At 43.4% G+C, this 26,301-nt stretch overlaps 1 protein-coding gene across 1 annotated transcript; it reads right to left on the bottom strand.

The window, feature by feature from the left end:
• Window positions 1-193: 193 nt before the first annotated feature.
• LOC307244705 (myosin-IIIa-like) lies at window positions 194-26,301 on the bottom strand (the record flags this gene model as incomplete). Its single annotated transcript, XM_080019977.1, has 6 exons — window positions 194-343; window positions 7,520-7,596; window positions 15,194-15,293; window positions 15,966-16,070; window positions 24,745-24,879; window positions 26,134-26,301. 6 exons carry the CDS (start codon window positions 26,299-26,301, stop codon window positions 194-196), a joined length of 735 nt encoding a protein of 244 aa, XP_079876103.1.

Below are 26,301 nucleotides of genomic sequence, written 5' to 3'. Positions count from 1 at the left end.
CGAGGGAGCGCAGCAAGCAAAGCAGGCAGCAAAGCAGGCAGGGAAAGCGGGATTGGCTGCTTAAATAGGCCATGCCCATATAAGGGCGTGGAAGCAAGTGGTGCCATAGAGTTGTGTGACAGAACTTCACTCCACAAGCTACGCCTCATTTGTTCATCGCCCAGAACACCCGGGTCCTCTGAGGTTCCGTCTCCTACCGGGGTATCTTGAACAGGGCTCTCATGGGGTGGAGTTCGGACAGTGGCGGGTCTCCGTCCCCCAGCTCGATGGCAGTGATGCCCAGCGACCACACGTCACAGCGAGCATCGTAGGTGGAGTCCAGCTGCTGCTCGCAAGCAATGACCTGCCACGCACACACACACACACACACACGTACAAACACATACACAGACACCGTTTGTAAAATTAAAATCTGTAATAAGGTAATAATATTACCTTATGTCATTGGCGGAGGTGTCCTGAACCAGAGGAGGGGATTATGGAAAACACCACAACTTCTTTGTCTTTCAGCTGCTCCCATTAGGGGTCGCCACAGCAGATCTGCCTCCAATATCTTCTGTTCTGCGCATCTTCCTCCCTTACACCAACCGCCTGCATGTCCTCCCTCACCACATCCATAAACCTTCTCTTTGGCCTTCCTCTTTTCCTCTTGCCTGGCAGCTCCATCCTCAGCATCCTTCTCCCAATGTAACTCATCTCTCCTACACACGTGTCCAAACCATCGCAATCTGGCCTCTCTCACTTTGCCACCAACCTGTCCAACCTGAGCTGTCCCTCTAATGTACTCATTCTTAATCCTGTGCATCCTTGTCACTCCCAATGAAAATCTCAACATCCTCAACTCTGCCACCTCCAGTTCAGCCACCTGCCTTTTGGTCAGTGCCACCGCCTCTAAACCGTGCAACATAGCTGGTCTCACAACCGTCCTGTAGACCTTCCCCTTCACTCTTGCTGGAACCCTTCTGTCACATCACTCCGGGCACTCTTCTCCACCAAGTCCACCCTGCCTGTACTCTCTTCTTTGTTATAAGAATTTTATATTTCTATATATATATATTACTGTGCCTTTCACAAAAACTCTTGTATGACATATATGTACTCTGCTCTCTTTCTGTAGGCTAAGCAGAGTTCACATTTATTGCTGTGTTTTTCTCTCTGAAACTGCTCCTCTTGTACAACCTTGAATTTTCTTGTACAAGATTAAATGCTTTATAACGTAAAGTATTAGTCTCCGATTTCCTCTGTAACGATTAGTCCGTCCAGGAACAAAGTTTATAGCTGTTTTACTTTAACATTCTTTACCTCTCTCTCGCACTCTCAGCTGCTTTAAATGGTAGATCCCAAGCAAGCCTGTCTTACTCCTGCTGACTTTCATTCCTCTTCTCTCTAATGCATGCCTCCACTTCTCCAGGCTCTCCTCAACCTGCTCCCTACTCCTTGCATTCTCAGCTTTTCGCCGCCCTCCCTCCCATTCAGGCCCATGTATTCTGTCTTACTCCTGCTGACTTTCATTCCTCTTCTCTCTAATGCATGCCTCCACTTCTCCAGGCTCTCGTCAACCTGCTCCCTACTCTCGCTACAGATCACAATGTCATCCGCGGACATCATAGTCCACGGAGACTCCTGCCTGATTTCCTCTGTTAACCTGTCCATCACCACTGCAAACAAGAAAGGGCTCAGAGCTGATCCTTGATGCAATCCCACCTCCACTTCGAATGCCTTCGTCATGCCCACTGCACACCTCACTACTGTCTGACTGCCCTCATACATATCCTGTATCACTCTTAGGTACTTCTCTGCCACCCCTGACTTCCTCATGTAATACCACACTTTCTCTCTCCGCACCCTATCATATGCTTTCTATAAAACCACAAAGACGCAGTGCAACTCCCTCTGGCCTTCCCTGTAGTTTTCCATCAGCATTCTTAAAGCAAACATTGATTCTGTAGTACTCTTTCTTGGCATGAAACCATACTGCTGCTCGCTGATCCCCACCTCTCCTCTTAACCTAGCCTCCACTACCCTTTCCCATAGCTTCATGCTGTGGCTCATCAACTTTATTCCCCTGTAGTTACCACAGCTCTGTACGTCTCCCTTATTCTTGAAGATGGGTACCAGTACACTTCTTCTCCACTCCTCTGGCATCCTCTCCTTTTCTAGGATGGTATTAAACAGTCTCGTTAGGAACGCTACTGCCATCTCACCTAAACATTTCCATGCTTCGTATGTCTTCTTCATCTTCTTCAATGCTGTTTTCACCTCATCCTTGCTAATTTGCTGCACTTCTTGATCCATTATCCCCACATCATCCACTCATCTCTCCCTCTCATTTTCTTCATTCATCAACTCCTCAAAGTACTCCTTCCACCTTCTTAACTCACTCTCCTCACTAGTCAGCACATTCCCATCATTATCCTTCATCACCCTAACCTTCTTTACATCCTTCCCAGCTTGTTCCCTTTGTCTTGCCAATTGGTACAAGTCCTTTTCCCCTTCCTTACTGTCCAACCTCTCATACAATTCATCGTATGCCTTTTCCTTTGCCTTTGCCACTTCACTCTTCGCCTTGCGCTACATCAGCTTGTACTCCTGTCTGCTTTTTTCATCTCTCTGGCTATCCCATTTTTCTTCACCAACCTTTTCTGCTCTATAAGCTAGTGTACTTCCTCATTCCACCACCACGAGTCCTTGTCTTCCTTCCTATTCCCATGATACACCGAGTACCTTTTTGGCCGTCTATCTCACCACTTCTGCAGTTGTTTCCCAGTCATCTGGTAACCGTTCATTCCCACCTATTGCCTGCCTTACCTCTTCCCTAAATTGCATGCAACACTCCTCCTTTTTCAACTTCCACCATTTTATCTTTGGCTCTTCTTTCACTCTCTTTCTCTTCTTGGCCTCCAGTCATCCTACAGACCACCAACTGATGCTGCATAGCAACACACTCCCCTACCACCACTTTGCAGTCACTAATCTCTTTCAGATTGCACGTGCTGCATAAGATGTAGTCCACCTGTATGCACCTTCCTCCACTCTTGTATGTCACCCTGTGTTCCTCCCTCTTCTTCAAACACGTATTCACAACAGCCAATTCCATCCTTTTGGCAAAATCCACCACCATCTGTCCTTCCACATTCCCCTCCTTGACACCATACCTACCCATCACCTTCTCGTCATCTATGTCTCTGATCCCTTCGCCAACATGCCCATTGAGATCTGCTCCAACGACCACTCTCTCTCCCTTGGGGATGCTCTCCACCACTACATCCAACTCACTAAAGAATTCTTCTTTCTCTTCCATCTCACACCCAACTTGGGCAGCATATGCACTGACCACATTCATTATCACCCCATCAGCTTCCAGCTTCATGCTCATCACTCTGTCCGACACTCTCGTCACCTCCAAAACACTACTGATATATTCTTCCTTCAAGACTATCCCTACCCCATTGCTCCTGCCATCCACTCCATGGTAGAACAGTTTGTACCTGGCTCCGATACTCCTGGCCTTATTCCCCTTCCACCTGGTCTCTTGTACACATTGTCATGATCTCCGCTTTCATCTACCTTCAAATCAAAGAAGCTGCCTCCTTGGTTCATCGGTCTGTTCGAGATCGAGAAGGTCTTCACCCCGGTGGCAGTGCGGCTCAAGCTCCCCAGGTCCATGCGCGTCCATCCCAGCTTCCATGTGGCCAAAGTCAAGCCGGTCCAGGAGAGTGCTCTGGTCCCCTTGGCGCCTCCCCCGCCTCCTCCTCCTCCTCCGCGTTTCATTGATGGGGGTCTTGCCTTTTCTGTCCGCCATCTCCTACATTCCCGCCGGCATGGGAGAGGCCTGCAGTACCTGGTGGATTGGGAGGGTTGCGGTCTGGAGGAGATGTCCTGGGTCCCTGCGAGGCACGTTCTGGACCACACCCTCATCAGGAGTTTCCATCAGCACCATCCTGACCAGCCCTCCAGACCGGGTCAACCCTCCCGACCGCAGACCCCACCACCTCTCTTGTCTGTGCCCTCCAGCAATGGTTCAGGATGTCGACCCTGGGGGTCCCTCTTCCGATGAGGATGACGTGGCCATTTAGTGGAGGACGAGGAGATGGACGGTGAGGATGACGTGGCCCATTTAGCGGAGGACGGGGAGATGGACGGGGTCTGCCTGCCCCCTGCCTGTCTTCCGTCCACTCTACAAATAAAAGACATTCCCAAATATCCCTGCCTGTCGTTGTGCTGCAATTGGGTCCTAACCATACCCGTTACACACATAGCACATCTATCTTCCTTCTCTCCATCATGTCAGCCAGCTCTCTCTCTTTACCCTTCATGGCACGGTGGCGCAGTGCAGTGCATTGCACTGCTGCCTCACAGCAAGAAGGTCCTGGGTTCGATTCCCGCCTGGGGCGCTGTTGGCACCGTGCTCCGGCGGGTTATCTCCCAAATAGGAGCCTTTCTGTGTGGAGTTTGCATGTTCTCCCCGTGCTCACATGGGGTTTCCTCCACCTCACGTCAGTAAGGACCCCCACCAAAAACATGCACCCCTCATCGTCTGACCAGCGATGGACACTTATCAACTGGTCCCCGGGCGCATCTACGTATGCTGCCCACTGCTCCTGGCTGTGCCCCCGGAGGAAGGACAAGCCAGGATGGGTCAAATGTAGAGGATCCATTTCACCGGCCACCATCAAAGCATGTGCATGTGTGTGTGTGTGCAAGCATGTGTTGTAGTGTGGTGTGTTGTGTGACGAATATAGACTGTTTCTGTTTCGTTCAAAGTTCCTACTCTCAACTCTACTCTCCTACCCTTCTTCCTCTCCTGCTGTCTCCGGACATGCCTTCCCCCTCTTCTTCTTTGGCCGACAGTATCCCAATTTCCACTGGCACCCTGTTGACTAACGGCACCAGTGGCAGTCGTTGTTAACCCGGGCCTCGACCGATCCGGTATGGAAATTAGATTTAATGTCCGCATGTTTGATTTGGCATGGTTCTTACACCGGATGGGCTTCCTGACGCAACCCTCTCTATTCATCCGGGCTTTGGACTGGCACGGATTATACACTGGCTTGTGCACCCCCAGTGGCTTATTTGGAAAACAGCACGACTAACCCAGCAATTCAATCACATTAACATCTGCTCATTAACATCTAAACACACACACACACACACAAACACACGCACACGCGTGCGCACACACACCCAAACTCTAAATATCCAATTTAAAATATTCAATATATCAATTTGGTGCATATATTAGGTCGATAGCATATCTGCACTGTGCTGGTTCTTGTATCTAAAGTTGCAGATATATCCACATACACAAACACACACACACACACACACACACACACACACACACACACAAATTTAATTTATAGTATGTATAACTACGACACCTACCGACACCTTTCCCACCTTTTCACTTTTTCTTAAAAAGTTTTAATTAAAATAACAATAATTATAATTATAATTGATAATCAGTAAATAATGCATTATTTACTGCAGTATACCTCCACATCTATTCATTAATATTATATATACACCATGTAACGCATACTTCCATTGCACTATTTGGATTAGCCTTACCTCCACACTCAGGTTAATCCCCTCTAGCAAATGTTTGATTTAGTTATGCAACAAAACAAATATTCAGGAGTGCTCCTGAATGTCAGCCCGCACCAAAGTTATTGGATGAAAATGGCTTTTTACAGGATTATTTTTTAAATTATAATAATTCTGGCGTAATTTCCCCCTGGGATTATTAAAGTATTTCTGATTGTGATTCTGATTCTGAATTCAGTAATTTCCAGCTTGTGTTGTCTAGCAGCTGTTTTATAATCTCCCGAATCTAACGCCCAAAAGTTTGTCTTAGCTGAGCCCGCCTCACGACTTTTTTCACATAAGCAATACAGTCAAATCACTTTTCTTTCAGTTGCAAATTATGCAAACTGCATGTAAACAAAGTGGTTTGGCTTGATTTTCAAGTTCATTTTAGGCAAAGTTCAGCAGGGAGGTGATGGAGGGCTAGGGCAGTTTCTAGGTTATATTAATAATTATTATTTTATTAATATAATAATAATAATAATTATAATAATAATAATAATAATAATAATAATAATAATAATAATAATAATAATAATAATAATAATAAAATGCTATAAATTATAACTTTTCTTGGTTTAAGGGACAAAGTGCTTTATAAAAAAAAGTTAAATGATATTCACAGTAAAACAAACCAAAAAATGGCCATAAAGGTATCCTTGTACAATAGGTATGAGGTTGGTTAATAGAGGTGTTGCCTCGTGTTAATTGTATTCCAGAAGGTTACACTATGCATCTTTATTGTTATCCAAACAACTGGATCAAAAAATTGTCAACATTTGGACTAATAACATTTTTGGTGTATGCATCACACTTTGACGATGACCTCATGAGACTGGAACAGGCACTGGATGTGAAAGGGGGTGCGTGGGATTTACGAGGGATGACCAAAGAGAGCCAGGCATCGATAGAAAACACTATAATCCAATTAATATCCTTATCCAGCATGTTCAACTCTGCACCGCCCAAGATGTATCGTCTGTAAGTGCTCGGCCTGGAACTACATCATCAACTCTTTACTTTATCCATTCCTGTCCAGAGGTCAACGCGTGTCAAAGCACTGAGTGATGACACCATTAAATCTGGGATGTGTTAAACCAAATGATTATGCTGTAAGTGATGATTATGATGCATTGCCCATTTGGATCCGCTGCTGGTTCATGTGGAAGGAAGGGAGGAAAGCTCATACTTATACAGCAGGGAAGGTGAGCTCATCCAGGTGCTTGTTTGGGAAGGGCCAGACAATTTGGTCGCTATTAAGGTAAAAACTGGAGCGTCCGGCATCAGCAGCTACCTCACATCTCCGTTCAAGTATCATGGTGCCGCCTTTAGGGCCGTGTGCACAAAGAACGCCATAGAAGAGACATTACTGGATCCCTTAATAACCCTTCAGAACACTTTCCTTTATTCCTTGCTTGTGTGGAAATATAATTTCTTTCTAGCTCATTATACTTCAGATATCATAATCAGTTCAACTCCACAGTCTCATATTCACCCTTTTCATTTGTAAATTGCCCCGATATCAGCTAATGTAATATTACACAATATGTATGGAGTGGCACCAGCAGAAGCCTTGTACCAATAACCAAAGTAAAAGTTGAAAACCTTTTATTATCTCAAAGAACCACATAAGGGAACATTGTAGTGGAACTACACAATTCCCTTTTTGAAGGCCCAGTTAAAAGATAGATTCTGTATTTTTCAACCCAGGCCTTATTAAAATGTGAATTCAAGGCTCAAACGTTTGCCCCATTGAACTGCATTCAAGCCCAGAGAGAAGCTGCAGCAGAGGGGCGTTCAAAACGTTCAGAGAGGTTGTGATATGAACAGGTATCAAACAAGGGGAACCAAGGCATGGGAACCTGCCTTTCATTCTCTGTGTTCGGTATATAACAGCATTTTTTTGGCTGGGACAGAGTGGTTTGTACCGCACCTCCGGAGCCATCCAGAAGGGCGTTCCGACGGAGGTGTTCCTCCTCAGACGCGTGTTGGTCAACTGGGCTGAAACACCTGCAGGAACACAGCAAAACACAAAGGTGAAAAGAGAGGACATCAAAAAAATGGAAAAATGTGAGCTGTCATTAATTAGGAGAGTGGGACACACACACACACACACACACACACACACACACACACACACACACACACACACACACACACACACACACACTCACTTCCAACCACTTGTGCACACACATGCAGATATACAGTATGTACACACACACACACACACACACACACACCCACACACACTCACACTCACTTCCAACCACTTGTGCACACACACATGCAGATATACAGTACGTACACACACACAAACACACACACACACACACACACGCACACACACACACACACACACACACACACACACACACACACACACACACACACACACGCACTCACTCACGCAGGGCGACAGCATCTGACGAGTGATTCGGAAAATGATGGATTGCTTGGAATTACAAATACATCTATAACCCCAGGCAGTTTTAGCTGGACATTTCAAGAGCAGCATTTTGAATATAATTTGGCTGTAAACAAGCTCCAGCTGCAGACACACACACACACATATACGCACCTCACATCCACGTACACTGGATTGTATGCTGTGCACGTATTTAGACATTTGTTAGGCTGCATGGGATAACGTTTACACGGAGTGACATATTTATTGTTGGAAGCTGTAATGGAAACTTGAGTCTACTGCAGCTGAATTTTGGTGTGTGTGTGTGAGTGTGTGTGTGTGTGTGTGTGTGTGTGTGTGTGTGTGTGTGCGTGTGTGTGTGTGTGTGTGTGTGGGTGTGTGTGTGTGTGTGTGTGTGTGCCTGACAGGCAACATGCTGACCCACAATCTCGGTCTAGTCAAGACCAATCAGCGTCCCACCACAGCCGGGACAAAACCTTCACCCATCAACAAACCAGTGCGAGCCAACGCCTCGAAAACTCACATCGCTGTTTCCCACGACGATTCCCAAACCCTGTCCGCTCTTTCCCTGTTGAGGGTGTGGAGGGTGACGCAGGAAAACACCCTGGATGGCTCACACACCATTCACAACCAGGGGGAATCTAGAGACTAAATATCATTTTGTGCTGTGGTGGATCATCAACATCTTGCACAGTGTGTTATGGAGGCGTTATGCAGCTAAATTTTGCCTTGAAGCAGAAGGATCTTATGACAATAATAATAAAATAAAATTTAAAAAAAGTGAAGTAAAAAAATATATATATATAAGAAATAAAAATTGACAAATACAGTATATATACAAATAGCCGAAAAATACAAAACAGAAATAGTCAGATATGTATGAATCCAACATTAATTTGTTAATTCATTCATTCATCCATATTTAAATCTTCTGGAAAGGGATGGTTCGAGGAAGAGAATGCTTAAAGCAATTATACCCGGATTCAGCAATATTTAAAATCAGACCCACGAATTTGGCATGAAACTTGCACTGAGAACATTCTGAGCATGTGTTGTAGTGTGTTTCAAATATGTGAACTTTCCAAATTGTCGTGTAATGGTGACCTTTAAAGAGAGTTGTCTTCTTAAAAGGACTTTTAAGATTTTGATGGATATTTTTTTTGAGAAAGGTATTATCATTGTGTGCACTGATGCACCCTGCACCAAATCGTCCAAATGCAACCAAATAATTTTGGATCTGGTGGGTTTAGACGCTGAGCCATACAATAAGTACAGAGCAGCTCAATCAGACACTGACAGGAAGCGCCAGGATGAGGAAGAAGTGAAAAAAAAACAAGTGAGATTTTCAACGCTGCTGCAGCAAACGTCAAAAGGGATTAAGCTAATGTGCAGGAGGAGATATAAACTGGGGTGACACACACACACAGACACACTTCAGTACCGACACAAAGTCACGCCTCAACCCACACATAAATAAAACCCATCCAACCCATAGTCATAGTAGAAACACACACACACACACACACACATACAGTCACACAGCCCCCACATATACTGTATAATCTCATCAAGCCCATAGGCTCAGAAACATCACAAACACACAAAAATACACATGATCACACACACAAAGAAGTATACACTTACACATACTCACACAGTAGCGCTGTCCATACATCAGTGTGTGTGTGATGGTGTCCTCAGCCTCCATTTTGAACTCCCTCTGTTTCCAACACATTAGCCAGAGGCCTCATGGGGGCTGTGGGGCTTCACTGTCAATTACAATATTCATGATGATGGACTTAAAGGATGCCACCCCCACCCCCCGCTGCTGGTGATGAGTCACTGTGGGGGCTTTATCTCTGTTCAGTGGCTTGGAGTGGTGTACCCTGCCATGTCACTACTCCTCTCTCCCATCCCATCCCATCCCATCCTCCTTTATATATATATACCCTTATCAGTACCACAATGGGGAAATTTGCAATTTCACTGCATTTATCCATCATAGTAGCCAATGTCTTTGGACACGTGTCCACCACCCTCTCATCCCCCCACCCCCCTTTAATCCCCCCACCCCACTTCCCCCTCTTTATCCCTCTACCATCCTCTTAACCCCCTACCCCACTGCCCCCTCTTTATCCCCCCCACCCCCCTCTCATCACCCCACCCCCCTTTTATCCCACCCCACTGCCCCCTCATTATCCCCCCACCACCCTCTCACCCCCCCACCCCCCTCTCACCCCCCACCCGACCACCCCTCTTTGTCCCCCAACCCGCACAAAATTGGGGTTTTGTCATGACTGCTGCTTTTCCAAATCGAGACACGACTACAGAGGAGTTTCATAGTTTAATGTACCATGGAGGAGCAAATGAGCCAATAACTGCCCAAATATTTAAAAAAATTGTGATACTGTATGTATTATTGTCCTCGGAAGACAAAAATATTGTTTGACGGAAATCTGTCAGCGTTCCAAAATAACAGATAACTGATCTTAAATTGCGATTAGATAATGTCATTGATTTAAATAAATCCACAGATAACGTGGCGATTAATAAATCACTGTTTCAAATCTCACACATTATTCCAAATGGTTAAATACTTTTTGTCATTTCAAAGTAAAATTAATTCAGCCTCTTATCACAGCTCTTTCTTCACAATTAACTGAAGACAACCCCAGGGAAACAAAATTGAAATGAGTTTGATTCTGGAACTTCAAATCTGTCAATGGTTGTCAGCTGATTAAAAGCAAAGGACGGTAACTGATGAACAACAATTTCCACCAGGAGATCAATGAGCGACAGAAGGTGCTGTACTCCATACTGAAGGAGAACCAGCAGAAGGGTATACGGGAATCGCTGGTTGTTGACAAACTATATGTAGATGGTCCATTATTCCGATACTCCTCCACCACACCCAGTTTATTCTGATAATTCTAATATGTGAGATATAGAAATTTTCATTTTATCTATGTCAGGATTGTAAATATTGCTCACTCTAATCATCTCACCTTCCTAATCCCCCCTTCTGACTTCTCTCATCTCTCTCACTGTCTATCCACTCTCTCACTATACAGATTTGTTATCTATGTCTATATGTCACTTCTCTGTGTAGATGTGTATCCCTACAAACTTCCTCCAATACTAGGACAAGGCTATTGCCTTGGATGCACAATGCTGCTACATGGGAATAATACAAATCCACATCCATCACCCCCCTAAATAACCTCAATGACATCCATTAAGTTTGGTAGCTGGAATGTGAGAGGCATAGGTTCGCCAGCTAAAACATAGCAAAATCCTAAGTCACCTCACCAGGATGAACCCCAGCTTCTGTCTACTGCAAGAAACTCACCTCACTGCATTCGTGCACCTCAACCTCAAAGCCAAATGGGTTCATCAGATGTTTGTTGCATCATATAATTCTAAAAAGAGGTGTTTTATATTGATCAATAAAAGTATTCTATATCAGAATTAAACCACAATTTCAGACATAGGTGGGTGATACATAATGATTATAGGAAACCTCAAATTAACCATAGCTAATATTTATGGCCCCAATGAGGACGAACTGGCAGGGGACTTTAACACAGGACTTGATCCAAGCTTAGACCGTTCACAAACCTGAGATAATCAAGTCCTGGCGTTCATCAGACACTATGAAACAATATATGAGGGATCTTGCCCTTGGAAATTGTTAGCCATCAAGTAATCCACATAATAGAGAAAACAAAATATTACTTACCACCCCACAAAAGCTTCTCTAGAATTGGGTACTTTTTGACAAGTAGCTCAATAATGTCCAAAATCAGTGAAATCCACCCTATTGTAATCTCTGATCATGGGCCGATTAGTTTCAACCTCATTAATGAATCCAACCTGAGCCCTCCTGGCAGGTAGCGGTTTCACACCCCACTTCTGATGGATAAAGAATTTAACCATTTATTTTCCAGAGAATGGACTTCCTTCATTGAACGGAATGACTCTCCAAAAATATTAACATCCTTACTCTGGGAAACAGCTAAAACAGTTCAAAGAGGTAGTATTATTCTATTCTCCACTCACAAGACAAAGAAAGGACAAGAATGCCACAATAAACTAGAACAATGATTAAAAACCTTGACTCCCGACAAGCCCACTCACCCAAGAGCAAATCCGAAATGAGATCCGGACAATTACATCTCAACTTGATAATATCATTCATCAAAAGACACAATTCCTCATCCAACGAACAAGAGCAAATTATTTTGAATTCGATGACAAATCAGGTATTCCTTGCCAATCAATTCAAACGCAACAGAGAAAAAACACTTATTACAGCAATCAAAGATCCACAGGGTAGGATAACACACATAAGCAAGACATCAATAAAATATTCAGAGACTTTTATAATAAGCTATAGCACTCAGATATTGAATCAAATATATCAAACTCTTTAAACTTTCGACAGAGCAGGCTACCACATTAGATAAATCACTTAATCTAGAAGAACTCAGGAAAGCTCTCTTCTCTATGCTCAATATCAAATGGCTACCCAGTGGAATTCTAGAAACACTTCCGGCCATTTATATCCCCATTATTCATCAGAATAGTTACAGAAATTAAGTCAACCTCCACCATGCCTCCACAGTACTGCTCGGTTTTGCTCAAATCCAATAAGGACCCGACCCTCACCTCCAGTTATAGACATATAAGCCTAATTAGATGTGATTTTAACTTTATTAGTAAAACACTAACCGACAGAATTGAAACAGTTATTCCATTTATAATTCCCTCATAGCAAACATTCTTTGTCAAGGGCAAACACTCATCCAGCAACATGCGCCATTTATTCAGTCTCATAAGCATATCTCAAAGGAACAACTTAAATATTGTTATTGTTTCTTTAGATGCCTAAAAAGCATTTGACAGAGTTAATTGGACATATCTATTTTCAATCCTTAACAAATTTGGCATTGGAGAGTCGTTCATACAATGGATCAGAATCCTGTACAACTCCCCATCTGCTTCTGTAATCACCAACGGTTAACCTTCACAGCGTTTCACTCTAAAACGCGGCACAAGACAAGAATGTCTGCTCTCCCCTTTACTATTTGCCATCTTTATTGAACCCCTCAAAACAGTAATATCATTGGCATACAAACAGGAAACTCTGTTCACAAAATGAGTTTATATGCAGATGACATTTTGTTGTATTTACGGAACCCAATAGCATCCCTACCGGATGGGTTCAATCTTATATCTAAATTTTCAGCCATCCTAGACAATTCAATAAACTGAACTAAAACAATGGTCTTACCACTCAGTGGGGAGGACTGGAATGATGTAACCCAGAAACTTCCCTTAACCATCACAACGCAACATTAGATACCTTGGTATTGATCTCCACCAATCTGTCAGATCTGTTTAACCTTAACTTTACTCCACTGCTCAAATCCATTGAAGAAGACCTCACTCAATGGAACAACCTACCCATCTCATGAATTGGTAGGATAGCAGCAGTCAAAATGTACATACTACCAAAAATAAACAATATATTTTCAATGGAGTAGTAATGACGATTAGTTGTTTAAAGACTAAAACATGGTAAGATGGTTGTCCAAAGAGAGAGATTGGTGGTGGTTCTATGTCACAAAAACTGTGCTCTCGTCATCCCACAGGTCGTCCACAGGACAGAGTTATTGCAGCAGTTGATGATGATTAAAGAATGAATAAAGAGTTGCATTGCAGGTTGAGAAGTTGGACTCCATTTGCAGACAACTTTGTCCGAGATACAATGGCATACAAATAATATGTTGTATGCCCAGCAGGCTGACAGCACAGGTAATAAAAATGATAATAAAATAAATAAATAATTGGATCCTTCATATTAAAAAGAAGAATTAAAAATCCCTGATTTAGAGGATTATAGTTATTTATTTTAAATATGGCGTAAAGAACATTGGCTGTTACTGTTACCACTGAAAACTGTTACTAACCCTGAAAATATATGTAATAATATTTTTTTAAAGGCTCAGAGTTAAATAGGTAGTGGCAAAGAAGCCTTGACCAGAATAAAAAAAGAATCGCTAAAGTACAGTGTTCGTGGGTTGGAATCAGTTGCATTTACATAAACGGGCAAAGCAGAGAGGTCTGGAGTGTGTGTGTGTGTGTGTGTGTGTGTGTGTGTGTGAGTGTGTGTGCGTTAGTGAGTGTGTGTGTGTGTGTGTGTGTCGAGGCGGCTGCTTCCTTCGTATGATCAGCCGTGGAAATTATCTCCCCGTGAAAGGGGCGCGCAGGGCATTGTCCCCACAGCTCAAGTGAAAGCTCTTAGAAAGGAGCCCACACTTAGCCGACAAAATAAAATGCTAAATCAAAAAAACCTGCACGCTCGTCGAGAGGGTTTTTTTTCTTTTTCTTATATCGCTAATGAAAATAGAGCAGCCGGTTTGTCAGCCCCCAAAGACACGGTAGTTGGAAGAGAGCGAGATAACCAGAGAGAGAGAGCCTGGCAGTGGCCAGGCGGCGGCTCATTTGGTTGAGAAAGTGCAGAGCCAAATTGTGCGCTATCACAAGGAGTGCGGCCTGGAGGAGACTGGGAAAATAAAAAACGGAACCGAAAAAAATGGAGAAAGCATTCAAAGCACCACTTTCAGAAACTGCATCAGCTGCAAAAGGCCCTTTGTGTCGCAAGTGGAGGCTGGAGGTCCTGGTGGTCTTGTTAATGTGTTTTTAAATGTCAACATGCTTGCATAATACCCCTAAAATCTACACAAAGAGAAATAACTATGGTAGTTACACACACACACACGCAGACATAGGAAAGCACCGGTACTGATGCGGGAATCGGGTCCAGTGCTGCATTGTAATCGTACCCGTTCCTGTTTTAATGTTGTATTTTCGGAACCCAGTGACCGTTTCGTATTATAGCTGATGTCGCTGAAGCCACGGGTTCTCAATATTGGGTCTGGGGCCCCCAGGGGGTCCTTCAAGAGGTTCCAGAGGGTCCGCAGTAGAAATTATTAATATATATAACATGTAAATGTACCTGACAAAAATAAACTCTGATTCTGATTCTGAATATTCACTCCCAAGTAGTACCTGTGCATCACACCACACACACACACACACACACACACACACACACACACACACACACACACACACACACACACACACACACACAAGTAAAATACTGGTGCCTACCAAAGTCCACGAGCTTCACCGCTCCTTGTGTGGTCAGCAGAATGTTGTTGCCTTTAACGTCGCGGTGGATGGTCTTGTTGATGTGCAGGTGCTGAAGGCCCTGGGGGATCACGGAGGTCCACATCGGTTCAGAACCTCCGGAAATGACACCTTCCTCCCAAACAATCCCGGTTAAATCCCCCCGTCGTTTCTAATCAGTCACAGCTATTTCTCTTCTATAAGGTGGAGGTCAACTTTCCAAAGAGACAATTTAAGATGTTTTTTGGACTGGTCATTTATTTTATTCAATAAACTATCGCAGGTAAGCATTATACAGGCTGTATAATATATATATATATATATATATATATATATATATGCTATTTGGAACGGAGAGGTAAAATTGAGGTATAAACAGGGAAGGTTATGGACTACACTGATTCTATGAACTGTTGTCAGAACGGTTTCCTTCACGTTAAGGGACTAGGAACCGTAAGACATCAAAACCATACTTTTTTTTTTAACCACAGAACTTCAGACAGATACAAGTGCAATGATATCCTTGGGTTTCTCTCATCAGCCAAGTATGAAGTTGACTACCAGGTTCAGCGGTAGGTTGAGGGTGTCATAACGTCCAAAGCGTTGACTCTGGTGCAGAAAAACGACTAATTTCGAGACCTAACCCTCACCCTGACCCATTTGTAATGCTGAATTCAAGACATTTCAAGACTTTTCAAGGACTGGCAGACATCCTGGCCCGACCACTCGGGTCCACCCAGAGAACCAGGCTCACCATGAGGGCCTCGTGCAAGATATAGGCGACAATGGGCTCGTCCATCCTGTCGCCCCTCTTCAGCATCCCTTTGGCCAGATCCGTCACCGAGCCGCCGTTGCAGAGCTGCAAGAGGAAGAAAATAAATAAAATAAACGCACAAAACGTCAACATGAGTCAGCACATTCTGTATTTATATCACGCTGAGATGATGACGTGCAGGACGGACACACACACACACACACACACACACACACACACACACACACTCACACACAAAACAGCCTTTGTGATGGGGAGATTTCACAGCAGCCTGATGAGGAATTGTTGAGAAGCATTTCTATCAATCTTTAGCGGCTTATCTGGCGGCGGCAGATTTGGGTAAGATTGTGCTGATAGGGTGAAAAAGGGTCCGTTTTTTCGGGCTGGGTTTTAATCTACGCGGTGATGAGTAAGCGGGAGGAAACTTGAGACAATGCGCGAGCCTATAAAATGACACTCCCCTCCCACGCCTTTTTTTACACAACGTCCTCCACACGCGATGAACCAGATTACGGGATTTAGCGTCGGTGGTACGGTCGACGCGATGCGAGATGGAAATGGATTTCAAGCGATCCCAGAAACTGCGATGCGTGTCGCGGTGAATGCCTGCGCCCCCCCCCGCGCTAGGACGCCCACCCTCCCGTCCACAACAATTTCTCCTGGAAAATTACAGAAAATTACCTCGCGCGTTGCCGGGCAACAATGAAAGCCTCTAATTTGGATCCGTCTTTGTTGGAAGGCCAAGGTAAACAGGAAATAAAACTGTGACAAAGCGGCTCCTCGGGAACATCTCGGTTGGGAGGTTCGTAGGAAATTACAGAACATGTTCTCAACCAAAGCAGCGATCGGCTGCTCCGCGGCAAATGGATTTTAAATTAGTTTGAAGGCAATATGAGCAATTTTGGGCTTTTGGTGACATTAGTGGCCACTGTGGACAAAAAGAAAACTAACGTTTCTAGCTCCATTACATCTTGTCACAAGGAGCTACCATCAGTCAAATGGTAGTAGAAGTTCAGAAAAACGGCTGTTTGCGTGATGTAAGACAATGAGACAATCATTGAACCTATTTCAAGTTATTATTTTCATATCAAGGACCCTAAACTTGATACACATTAGGCCATGGATCTTCCAGACCTTTCTATACTCTTTACTTAGGGAGTGAAAAATATGGTCAAAACAGTCATTTCTAACAGTGTGAATGTCTTGTAAATTGAATAATGGTGAAGTTGAACAATTCATATTTTTTCTGGGGACCTGGGACCTCTGGGTCCCTGGGCCCCATGTTGAGAACCGCTGCCACACATTATGCACAAGTTTTTATCCCATCCGTCAGATTCAGTGGGGGATCCCACCCAGTGCTAAGCAATTTCATCAAATAGATTCTCATAAATTGACAATCTTAGTGGTCTCATTTTTAATTAAACGTGGGCACTGGTAAATAGTGGGGAATAGTGCGGTGCCTTAAATCTATGCTTTTTGGTTAGTATTTTTTTTTTTACAGTAAATATTTTGCATTTCAATACACAATTTGCTCAAAGCTGTACATAAAAAAAAAACAAAACAGTCATTTTGTGTTGCCAGAGAGGAAATTCTCCATGTTATCTATTAAACCCTTGTTCTTTAATCAGCCTAATTTCCTGCACTTGCTCAATGGAAGCTTAATTAGGCCAAAAGAAACGTTGTGCGGGGGGCGCGGTTATTGAGGGTCGGAAGCATTCCCCCGCCGAAGACGTGAAGCGGCTTCTCGGAGGTTTCTTAAAAAAAAAAAAAAAAAAAAGTCAAGCTATGGAACGTGACAGCGTGGCGTGGGGGCAGGAATGCCGTCGTGCCTGAATCCCCGGTGAAGTGCTCGTATTGAGCCATGGTGCGGCACTCTGAGTCGCAGTCGTCTCGCTGTTGGCCGTGTGCCCATTTACTAAAATGGAAAGACATTCCAACTCCTCATTCTAATAATACCCCGACGGACGCCCTTGCCTTGGCCCAGTGTTGTTTTTGGCTCAATGTGTCCACGCTATTTACTTCAGTTAATTGAAGGAGGCCGTGAATCGCTCGCCCCTCCCCACTTACAGTTGACGTTGCACGCTTTTAAAAATAGTGACAAAATAGTGGTTCAATGGAACCATCTAAATAAACCATGTTGCGCCGAAACGGGGTGAGAAACACACACACACATACACACACACACACAAAGAAAAACTGAAATGAAATTAATTAAATGAAATTAATTAAATGAAGCATTTTTAAATGAACTAATATTCAAATAGGAATTAGTCATTATTATATTTTAAAACCGTGAAGCCCATTCTTTTCTTGCGTCGCATGTTGAAATTGGCTTGCAAAATTGAGTTCCAGTCTCACTTTAAAGTTTTAGCGAGTGGGCTAGGAATAATCATGACAAAAAGTTGTTAACAAAAACAGGCTGAGCCTGATTATCCAACTCGCGTAAAAGGAAATAATCCGCTCCTGGAATCAAGTCTGATCTTGAGCAAACCGTGGCATAATATTTAAACTCTGTCTCTTTTTTGCCGTTTCTCGCCGTGTTTTTCTTTCTGCCCGTCAATCCACAGCGGCCATCCATCAGAGAGCAAGAGCGCCGTAGCATGACGGATGGCGCGCGGGTAGACGGGCCGGGCCTGACGTGGGTCCACTTCAACTTCGGCTGTCATCATTAAATTACCGGGCGGAGGGGGCAGATCCATATCAACAAGAGCTCCGTTTCCCCCGGCGTTAGCCGAGCTAAACGGTGGCGAGATGCACTCGGGGCGGGAGGCTCGACATGAGCATTAATTCATCCTGTTTGTTTCCTTTCCAGATTAGAAAGAACAAACTATCCACATTCCCAACCCCATGTGGAGTCGATTGACAGGCCTATGGGTGGCAGGATATATTGTTGATATTTAATCGATTGGTCATTTCTATATAATCCATTTGAAGCTCCCTGCGTGCTCTATGACGTCATGAAAGTGGCCAAAATTGAAATTGGAATGGTTTTCTGATAATCAATGTGGAATATCTGCACTTTGGCCAGTTTTGAAAGTACAGTACAGAAGAAAGGTCAATCTGTCGCTTAGAGGCCTACATTTGAATTGTAAAGCATACGATTAGTGGAAAAACTAATCACTAATCACAAAACTAATTATTATTATTATTATTATTATTATTATTATTATTATTATTATTAATAATAATAATAATAATAATAATAATTATAAATACTACTACTACTACTAGTACTACTTTTACTACTACTACTACTTCCAATAATAATAATAATAATAATAATAATAATAATAATAATAATAATAATAATACTTGACATAATGGAACGTAGGGTTGAACGTCAAAGCCAATTTGAGTGTCTGCCATCACCGGCTCCTCTCTGGCCTCTGGGAGACGTTGCCTTTCAAAGCGGGCGGAGCGCGAAACCGCTGGCCCCACGATGCCAAATTGAGGAAGGGACATATGGAATGATTACGGAGCTGCAATCATTGGGCCTCCTCCTTCAAGCGCCTGCAGCTTCGCGTTCTGTCTTTCAAAATAAGAGCGTCGGGGTTGTATAACATAGTTAAGAGAGCCGGCAAATGACACAAGGGTCTGTGGGGCGGGGTCGGTCTGGCAAGCTCATCGCCCCACGTGGTACGCTGTGAGAGCGTCTAACAGAGAAAAGGACGTCGCCCGAAAACTGAAGCAGGGCAGGTGCTTGTCGTGCCGCGTACATGAAAGTCGAGTCATTGAAAAGGACGGGGGAGAAGAAACGGGGGACTCATGAAAGGAAGGGGTGGGACACTCAGTCCCTTCAAATGTGCCGCCCACAACATGGTCTTTGTTAAAATGATTATGATGAAAGATTAGGAAGTTACATTGTGCGGACGGACACGTGAATGTTGTGTGTATGTGTGTGTGTGTGTGTGTGTGTGTGAGTGTGTATGTGTGTGTGTGTGTGTGTGTGTGTTTGTGTTTTCTGATAATTCGTGAGGGTACACGTGTGTACATGTTGTGTTTTTGTTTGTACGAGTGTATGTATGTGTTTTGTAAGTACGAGTGTGTGTGTATGTGTGTGCTTTTGTGTGTACGAGTGTGTGTGCGTGTGTGTGTATGTGTGTGTTTTTGTGTAAATGAGTGTGTGAGTGTAGGTATGTGTTTTTGTGCTTACGAGTATGTGTGTGTTTTTGTATGTACCAGTTTGTGTGTGTGTGCTTTGGTGTTTTTGTGTGTACTAGTGTGTGTATGTGTGTGTTTTTGTGTGTACGAGTACGTATGTGTGTGTTTGTGTGTACGAGTGTGTGTGCATGTGTGTGTTTTTGTGTCTATGAGTGTGTGTGTATATGTGTGTGTTTTTGCGTGTACGAGTCTGTGCGTTTGTTCTGTTTTTGTGTGTACGAGTGTGTGTGTGTGTGTGTGTGTATTTGTGCATTATTCATATGCGTTTGAGTGTGATTTTAGTGTGAATGTACATGTGATTTAATTTTCATATTTTGTATTGATTTATTTGTGTTTGCATTTGTATTGTATTTTGTGTACTAATCTATTATTTAGGGTTTGGTTGGCAACTTTACTGTTTGAACCTCCAAGTCACAATCCATATTATTCCTAATTACAGAACAAAGCAGTCTCCATTATTTCTATCTTTGATGTGTAATTGTTTTCCTTTGACTCTCAATTGATATTGGATCTCCAGTATGAGTTCTTGGGGAGGACTGGGGACTGGGGAGGTGACAGATGAAAGCTTGCCTCTCTCTGCAAACATCCGCCCTCATAATAATGGGGCCACGAGGACTCAGACCCTTCAGAGAGGCGGAGTGGAGGACGTAGTTTGTGGCTGTTCTGCTCTTAATGAGTGGCCAAAAAGGATCCTCTCAACACGGCTCGTTCGGGAAGGATGGATGCGTAACCATGGTGAGGGCACCCAACGCCGCACCCCCCTCCCCACACACACACAAAACACACACATCCCCGCATTATGCTATCCTCCACACACATCCTACATTATATCCTGTACATACACTCATTAATCATGAAATTGTTTGCGAGGTTGGGATATCTTTCTCTCTCTCTCTCTTCTCGCCTCCACACACACACACACACACACACACACACACACACACACACACACACACATGATATGCAAAACAAGAATGGAGTAACCAAAGTGGCAGCGCTGGCTGAAACCCCCCAAAACCTGTCAATAACACAATAATACATGTGTAATAACACTGTCTGTACAGTATGTACAGACTTTAATAAGCTACTTAGCACATAGTAATAATTCATAATATAATTGATAACCTATATACCATAACAATAATTGATCCTGTGCATAGTATCATATTTTTATATTCATATCTGACTATTTCTATTTTGTATATTTGGCTATTAGTATATATTTGAAATTGTAATTTTTATTGTATTAAATTTTTTTTATCCTATATTATTTTATTTTTTTTGTTATTCTCCTTTTTGTTTCCTGGCTGTTAAGCTTCTCATTTCTTAATGCTAATGGTCTGTACTGAAGTGCACGGAAACTCAAGAAAATACTTGTATACTGTATGTAAATGTACCCGGCGTAAATAAAACACATATGACTCTGAACACCTGATTTGTGTGTGTAACCCACAGCAATTGTGTCCCACTTGAAAAAAATAAGAAAGTGGAAAATGGAAAACACTTTGCACAGCCTAAGATTGTACACACAGTTTTTTAAATCAGCCTTTGGGCGGTGTCCAACTTCAGCCAATGCCACCAATGTTTTCAAATGTTCTGCTGTTACGCATTGCTGTTATTTACGTAAGTCTGTGTTCGCAAATTAAATTCTGTTCCTCTGCAATATTTTATTCTAATGAAGCCTATTCATAAGCTTCAAATGAATAATTAATCACAAAACTGACAATGCAGCTCGTTGATGAACTCACAATATCTATAAAGATTTATTTATCTTTTATTTCCCTTTTCGGTCTCTGTGTGTTATTTGTGCTATTACACGCATGTGCTTGCCACTTTGGTTTTCTTCGATTCTGCTCAATATCCAGGCAGAGTAATTATAGGAACCTTACAAAGGTCAGTGAGATGTCCAGCGATGAAAGAGGAAAGAATCACATGCTGTAGAGGTGAAAACAATCTACTGGGCTGGCATAACACCAATGCCGCCGTTTCCACCATGCCGCCTGAGCTTGGATTACAGAAATATGGGAGTGCTCCGCCGAAGCAGCGTGGATAGTAATGGAAAAACAGAGCAAGATAAACAATGGATCCGCAGCGTTGAATGTGAGGCTGGAGATGGTCGTAGCTTTCAAGATTAATAGGGCTCCTTGAGATAAGAGGGTGGTTGGGTTAAAATGTGCTGAATTCTTGGTCCAATAGTCACGGTATATTTATACAGATGAATCTCACGACAACTTTAAAGTGCCGATCCGGCACTATTACATTTATTTATTTAATCTATTTTCTTTTTAAAAAATCGCATATTTTATAAATTCATATTTTATAAAAATCAAGGATAAGAAGAGAGCAAACTTCGGAGAAAAGAGAATGAATGTCTGAGAGCGAATTCAAGGCTAAACCGGTCCCTAATGCAGGTCTGGGACTAGGAGGGTAATCCACCCAACACATACAAATCATTTAGACTGACTCTTAAGAATGGATTATTTAACCGAAAATAGTGTACAATAGTCTAGGGGAGTTCATTTGACAGCATAAGATATAGATTGTGGTCCCGTGTGCAGAGATGCCTGGCGCGTTCAAAGACTCCGCTAGCCCTCCAGAACCCCCACAACAGATCCGCGCCGCTCTTATATCCCAGCGGGAACACAAGTTGCAAGGTCAGATGGTCGCGCAGTGTGGTCCCGAACTTTCCGGGCCATCGTTGGACCCCGCAAACACGTTGCCTCTTTGCAGATTGACCTCCATTACACGTTTGTCTGGAGCTTGACATTTCATAAGGGCCACAGCGGGGAATGAAATATGAAAGACGGAGCGATGGGGAGCCGGAGGCCAAGTTGCAGGTAAGCAGTGGAGGGGGCGGCATCAAGGTCCCCTTGAACTTTTCCATCAGATGTTTCATTCCTGATAGCCTCGGTGGATAACAGAATGTAAACATGTTGTTTACTTTTAAAGTCATTCTCTTTTGTCCTCGGATGACAATACTATTAAGCCTTCCAGACAGGTAAGTTATGCCTTGTACTACCCCAGCCTGTCAATTATGATTTGCTGCAGTGCTGGGCGAACATGTCTGCTGAGGAGATAATTTTCCAAAGTATAAAACTATTTCAATACAATGAAGTAGAAGAGATAAGGCTAATAAATCCCTGGAGCATGGGTGAAGCTTGCCTGTCCAACTCACATGCATTAAAAACCACTGTCACAATTGCCATGAGCAAAGTGCAAAAGCCTTTGTTATTATTATCGTGTATGATTCACACAAGTTTACACCGTAAGTTTTGGGAAATTACATAGTAAGTCATGGGAAGTTACACTCTAAAACGTGGGCTGTCTTATAAAGCGTTATCCAGGGTTCATATGCTCATCTTAGGGTAACGTTCTGTGTTTGCTGGGTTGTTGTTCTTCTGCTCCTTTCGGCTGCTCCCGTTAGGGGTTGCCACAGCGGATCATCTGCCTCCAATACCTTTTGTTCTGCGCATCTTCCTCCCTTACACCAACCGCCTGCATGTGTTTGCTAGGTTGTTAATAAAAAAAAAATCAAGAGTGAAAATCCAAATTCCCAAAAGGGTCACTCACAATGGATGTGCAATAAACACTAGTATCTAGACTAGTATAGCCTAGTATCATCCAGGCCCGTCTTTCAGACAATTATCCTGATCACCCAAAGAGTAGAAATCAAACGGCACCAGGCGAGACTCTAATCCTCCTCTCCACTCCGCCATGCTACTGTAGACCAGGTGTCCAAACTAATTCCCTGCGACGGCCAGGAAATGTGAAATCCCCTCTCTGCTGGTCTCAGCAGGACTGAGAGGGAGCCAGCAACAGCCAGCAATTCTGAGATGCTCAATGGCCTGTGTCCAAATCCCCATGGGAGGCCCATAAGTAAAGTTATAAGGGGCCTAGACTGCTCGTGGTGGCTTAAACGGTTACATAATGGCTGCCTGTATTTGGCAACCGTAATCGCAGGATTTTGCAGATTCCAATGCTCTTTTTCATTCTTCTTATCAATCCGATTCGTCGTAGAAACCCTAATCAATTCCTGCAGTTTAAATCACCAGAGGCGATACAGAAAGACTTACATTTTGCATTATAGCCACTGATTCCCAGAATATGCAGACAACACATGAAGATAGAAAGAAACATCAAATTACGTTGTGAGTTGAGACTGACAGGATAGCAGAGGGCTGATTTAGCCAAAAAGGCTATTTGAGTAGCTCTTCAGCCAGTATCCAGCTGAATAACATCAATATGAGGATTTGTTAGTACAAGGAACGAATCATTGATTCCTGCGACTTAGGCAATTTGGAACCGGTACCTTATCAGAACCAGTCCCAGCCCCATTAATTACACTGACAGGATGTGATGCAAAATTTTTGGTTGACTGCTTAAAGAATGGTACATATACGTTGGTTGGTGTTCCACAATTGACACATTCTACGTCTCATCCAGCCCTTGTTTTCATCCCCCACGAGGGGCAGAAGAATGCCCACGAATACTTCAAGGTCATGGCAGATACCACCAGTTGCCAAGCTGTGATTGGATGGAGCAACATTAAAAAAGAGGCAGAGGTTAGAGTTGATTGTCATGCATCGTGGGGTCTTACCTCCAAGACGAGCCACAACTGGTCCCCGCATTTCACGTCCTTCTTGTAGTACATTCCATAGAATTTGACAACGTTGGAGTGGTCTGAGATGGCCTTGAGGATGTTGTACTCTGCCTCAATCTCCTCGTCAATGTCCTGCAGGGACGGACATCAAAAACGTAATTAAATGGAAGACATTTACTTTGGGATGATCTTTTGTTTCACGAGTTCCTTTTTTATATACACAAACAGCAGCATATAAAAAGCATAACAACTTCTAATGTGTCACAGGCCAAGCGAGGAAATAATGCTGCCGGTCCACCAGCATGAGTGAGAATGAAACCAAACTTCACAGAAGTTTCGGCTGAGCTCTGGGTATGTAAATAACAATACTGTAGGTGGCCTGCTCTTATCTGTGTCTGAAAAGCTGTGACACGGGGGTTATAAGCCCGACAAGCCGGCAGCTACAGCACTGCGGGTTGGTGTACGGCTGCCACAGCCAAGAGCAGGAATACCACACACCACAAGCGGATGAAGCCCTGTTGGATTAACACCTGCACGCTGCAGAGCAAGGATATTTCCCCTGATCCATCACTTTCACACTTGACCTCTAGGACATGGAGGTAGTACCGCAGTACGTCCATGTAAATTCTTCAAGATGTATTTACTTGGGTTCGTATACAATTGCAAACAACTCATTCTAATTAAAGGGTCATTTCAAAAGGCAAGTGGTTAGGGATTCCCGCGCTGAGCGAGGATACGGGCTGGCTTTTGTCACCATGGTTTCCCAAACCATCGTGGACTGTTGATTTATGAAAACAAACATTAAAGCTATGTTACAATTACTTCACATAGCATGGAATTTTTAAAATGTGACATAGTACAATGGGTGTACTCACTGCTGAAATAATGATTCCACTAAACTCAATTTTAGTGAACAATCAAACGTCAGGTTCATGAAGCAGTCTCTGGTTGTAGTGGAGGGACGAGACTCTGTCATGGTGAGTCTCAGACTGAGGGCTACATTACAAGATTGAGGAGTTTTGGAGCAGGACCTTGGGGACTTTTCGCAAAAGCAATAAGTCATTTTTAGGGCAGAACCTGAACACATTTCCCCAATCAGCCTCCAATCAGCGATGCTGCAAAGAGATAAAGCTTCTCCTTTCACCATACATAGAGAATCATAAACCATGCCAGCACACACAGGGGTTTCTTAGGATAACATCATACCTCTAAATCTGGTCCTGGGATGTCTCTTTTGTTGATATTAAAGATTTAATTTAATTCCCCAGCTTCTACCTGGAGTTGCTGTTGTTGTCAAATGATGCCGCAACCCTCTAAAATCCCGGGGAAAACATAGCGTAAGCACTGCACAGAATACGTGCTTCACAGAGCTCACAAACGACCTACATGAATGGGGTCCAGTATCTTGACAGCTGCTTTGCTTCCATCGATCTTGTTCAGCACTTTGTAGACTTTCCCATAGGTCCCTTTCCCAATCGTCTCAATGATTTCCCAAGTGTCGGTCGGATCAGGAAAGTTGTCAAAGACAATCGATTTCCCTGACTGTGGAAACAT

Source organism: Zeus faber, assembly GCF_960531495.2.
Source record: "Zeus faber genome assembly, chromosome: 19".
Classification (NCBI taxonomy): Eukaryota; Metazoa; Chordata; class Actinopteri; order Zeiformes; family Zeidae; genus Zeus; species Zeus faber.
This window is presented reverse-complemented; position numbering and strand designations above follow the sequence as displayed.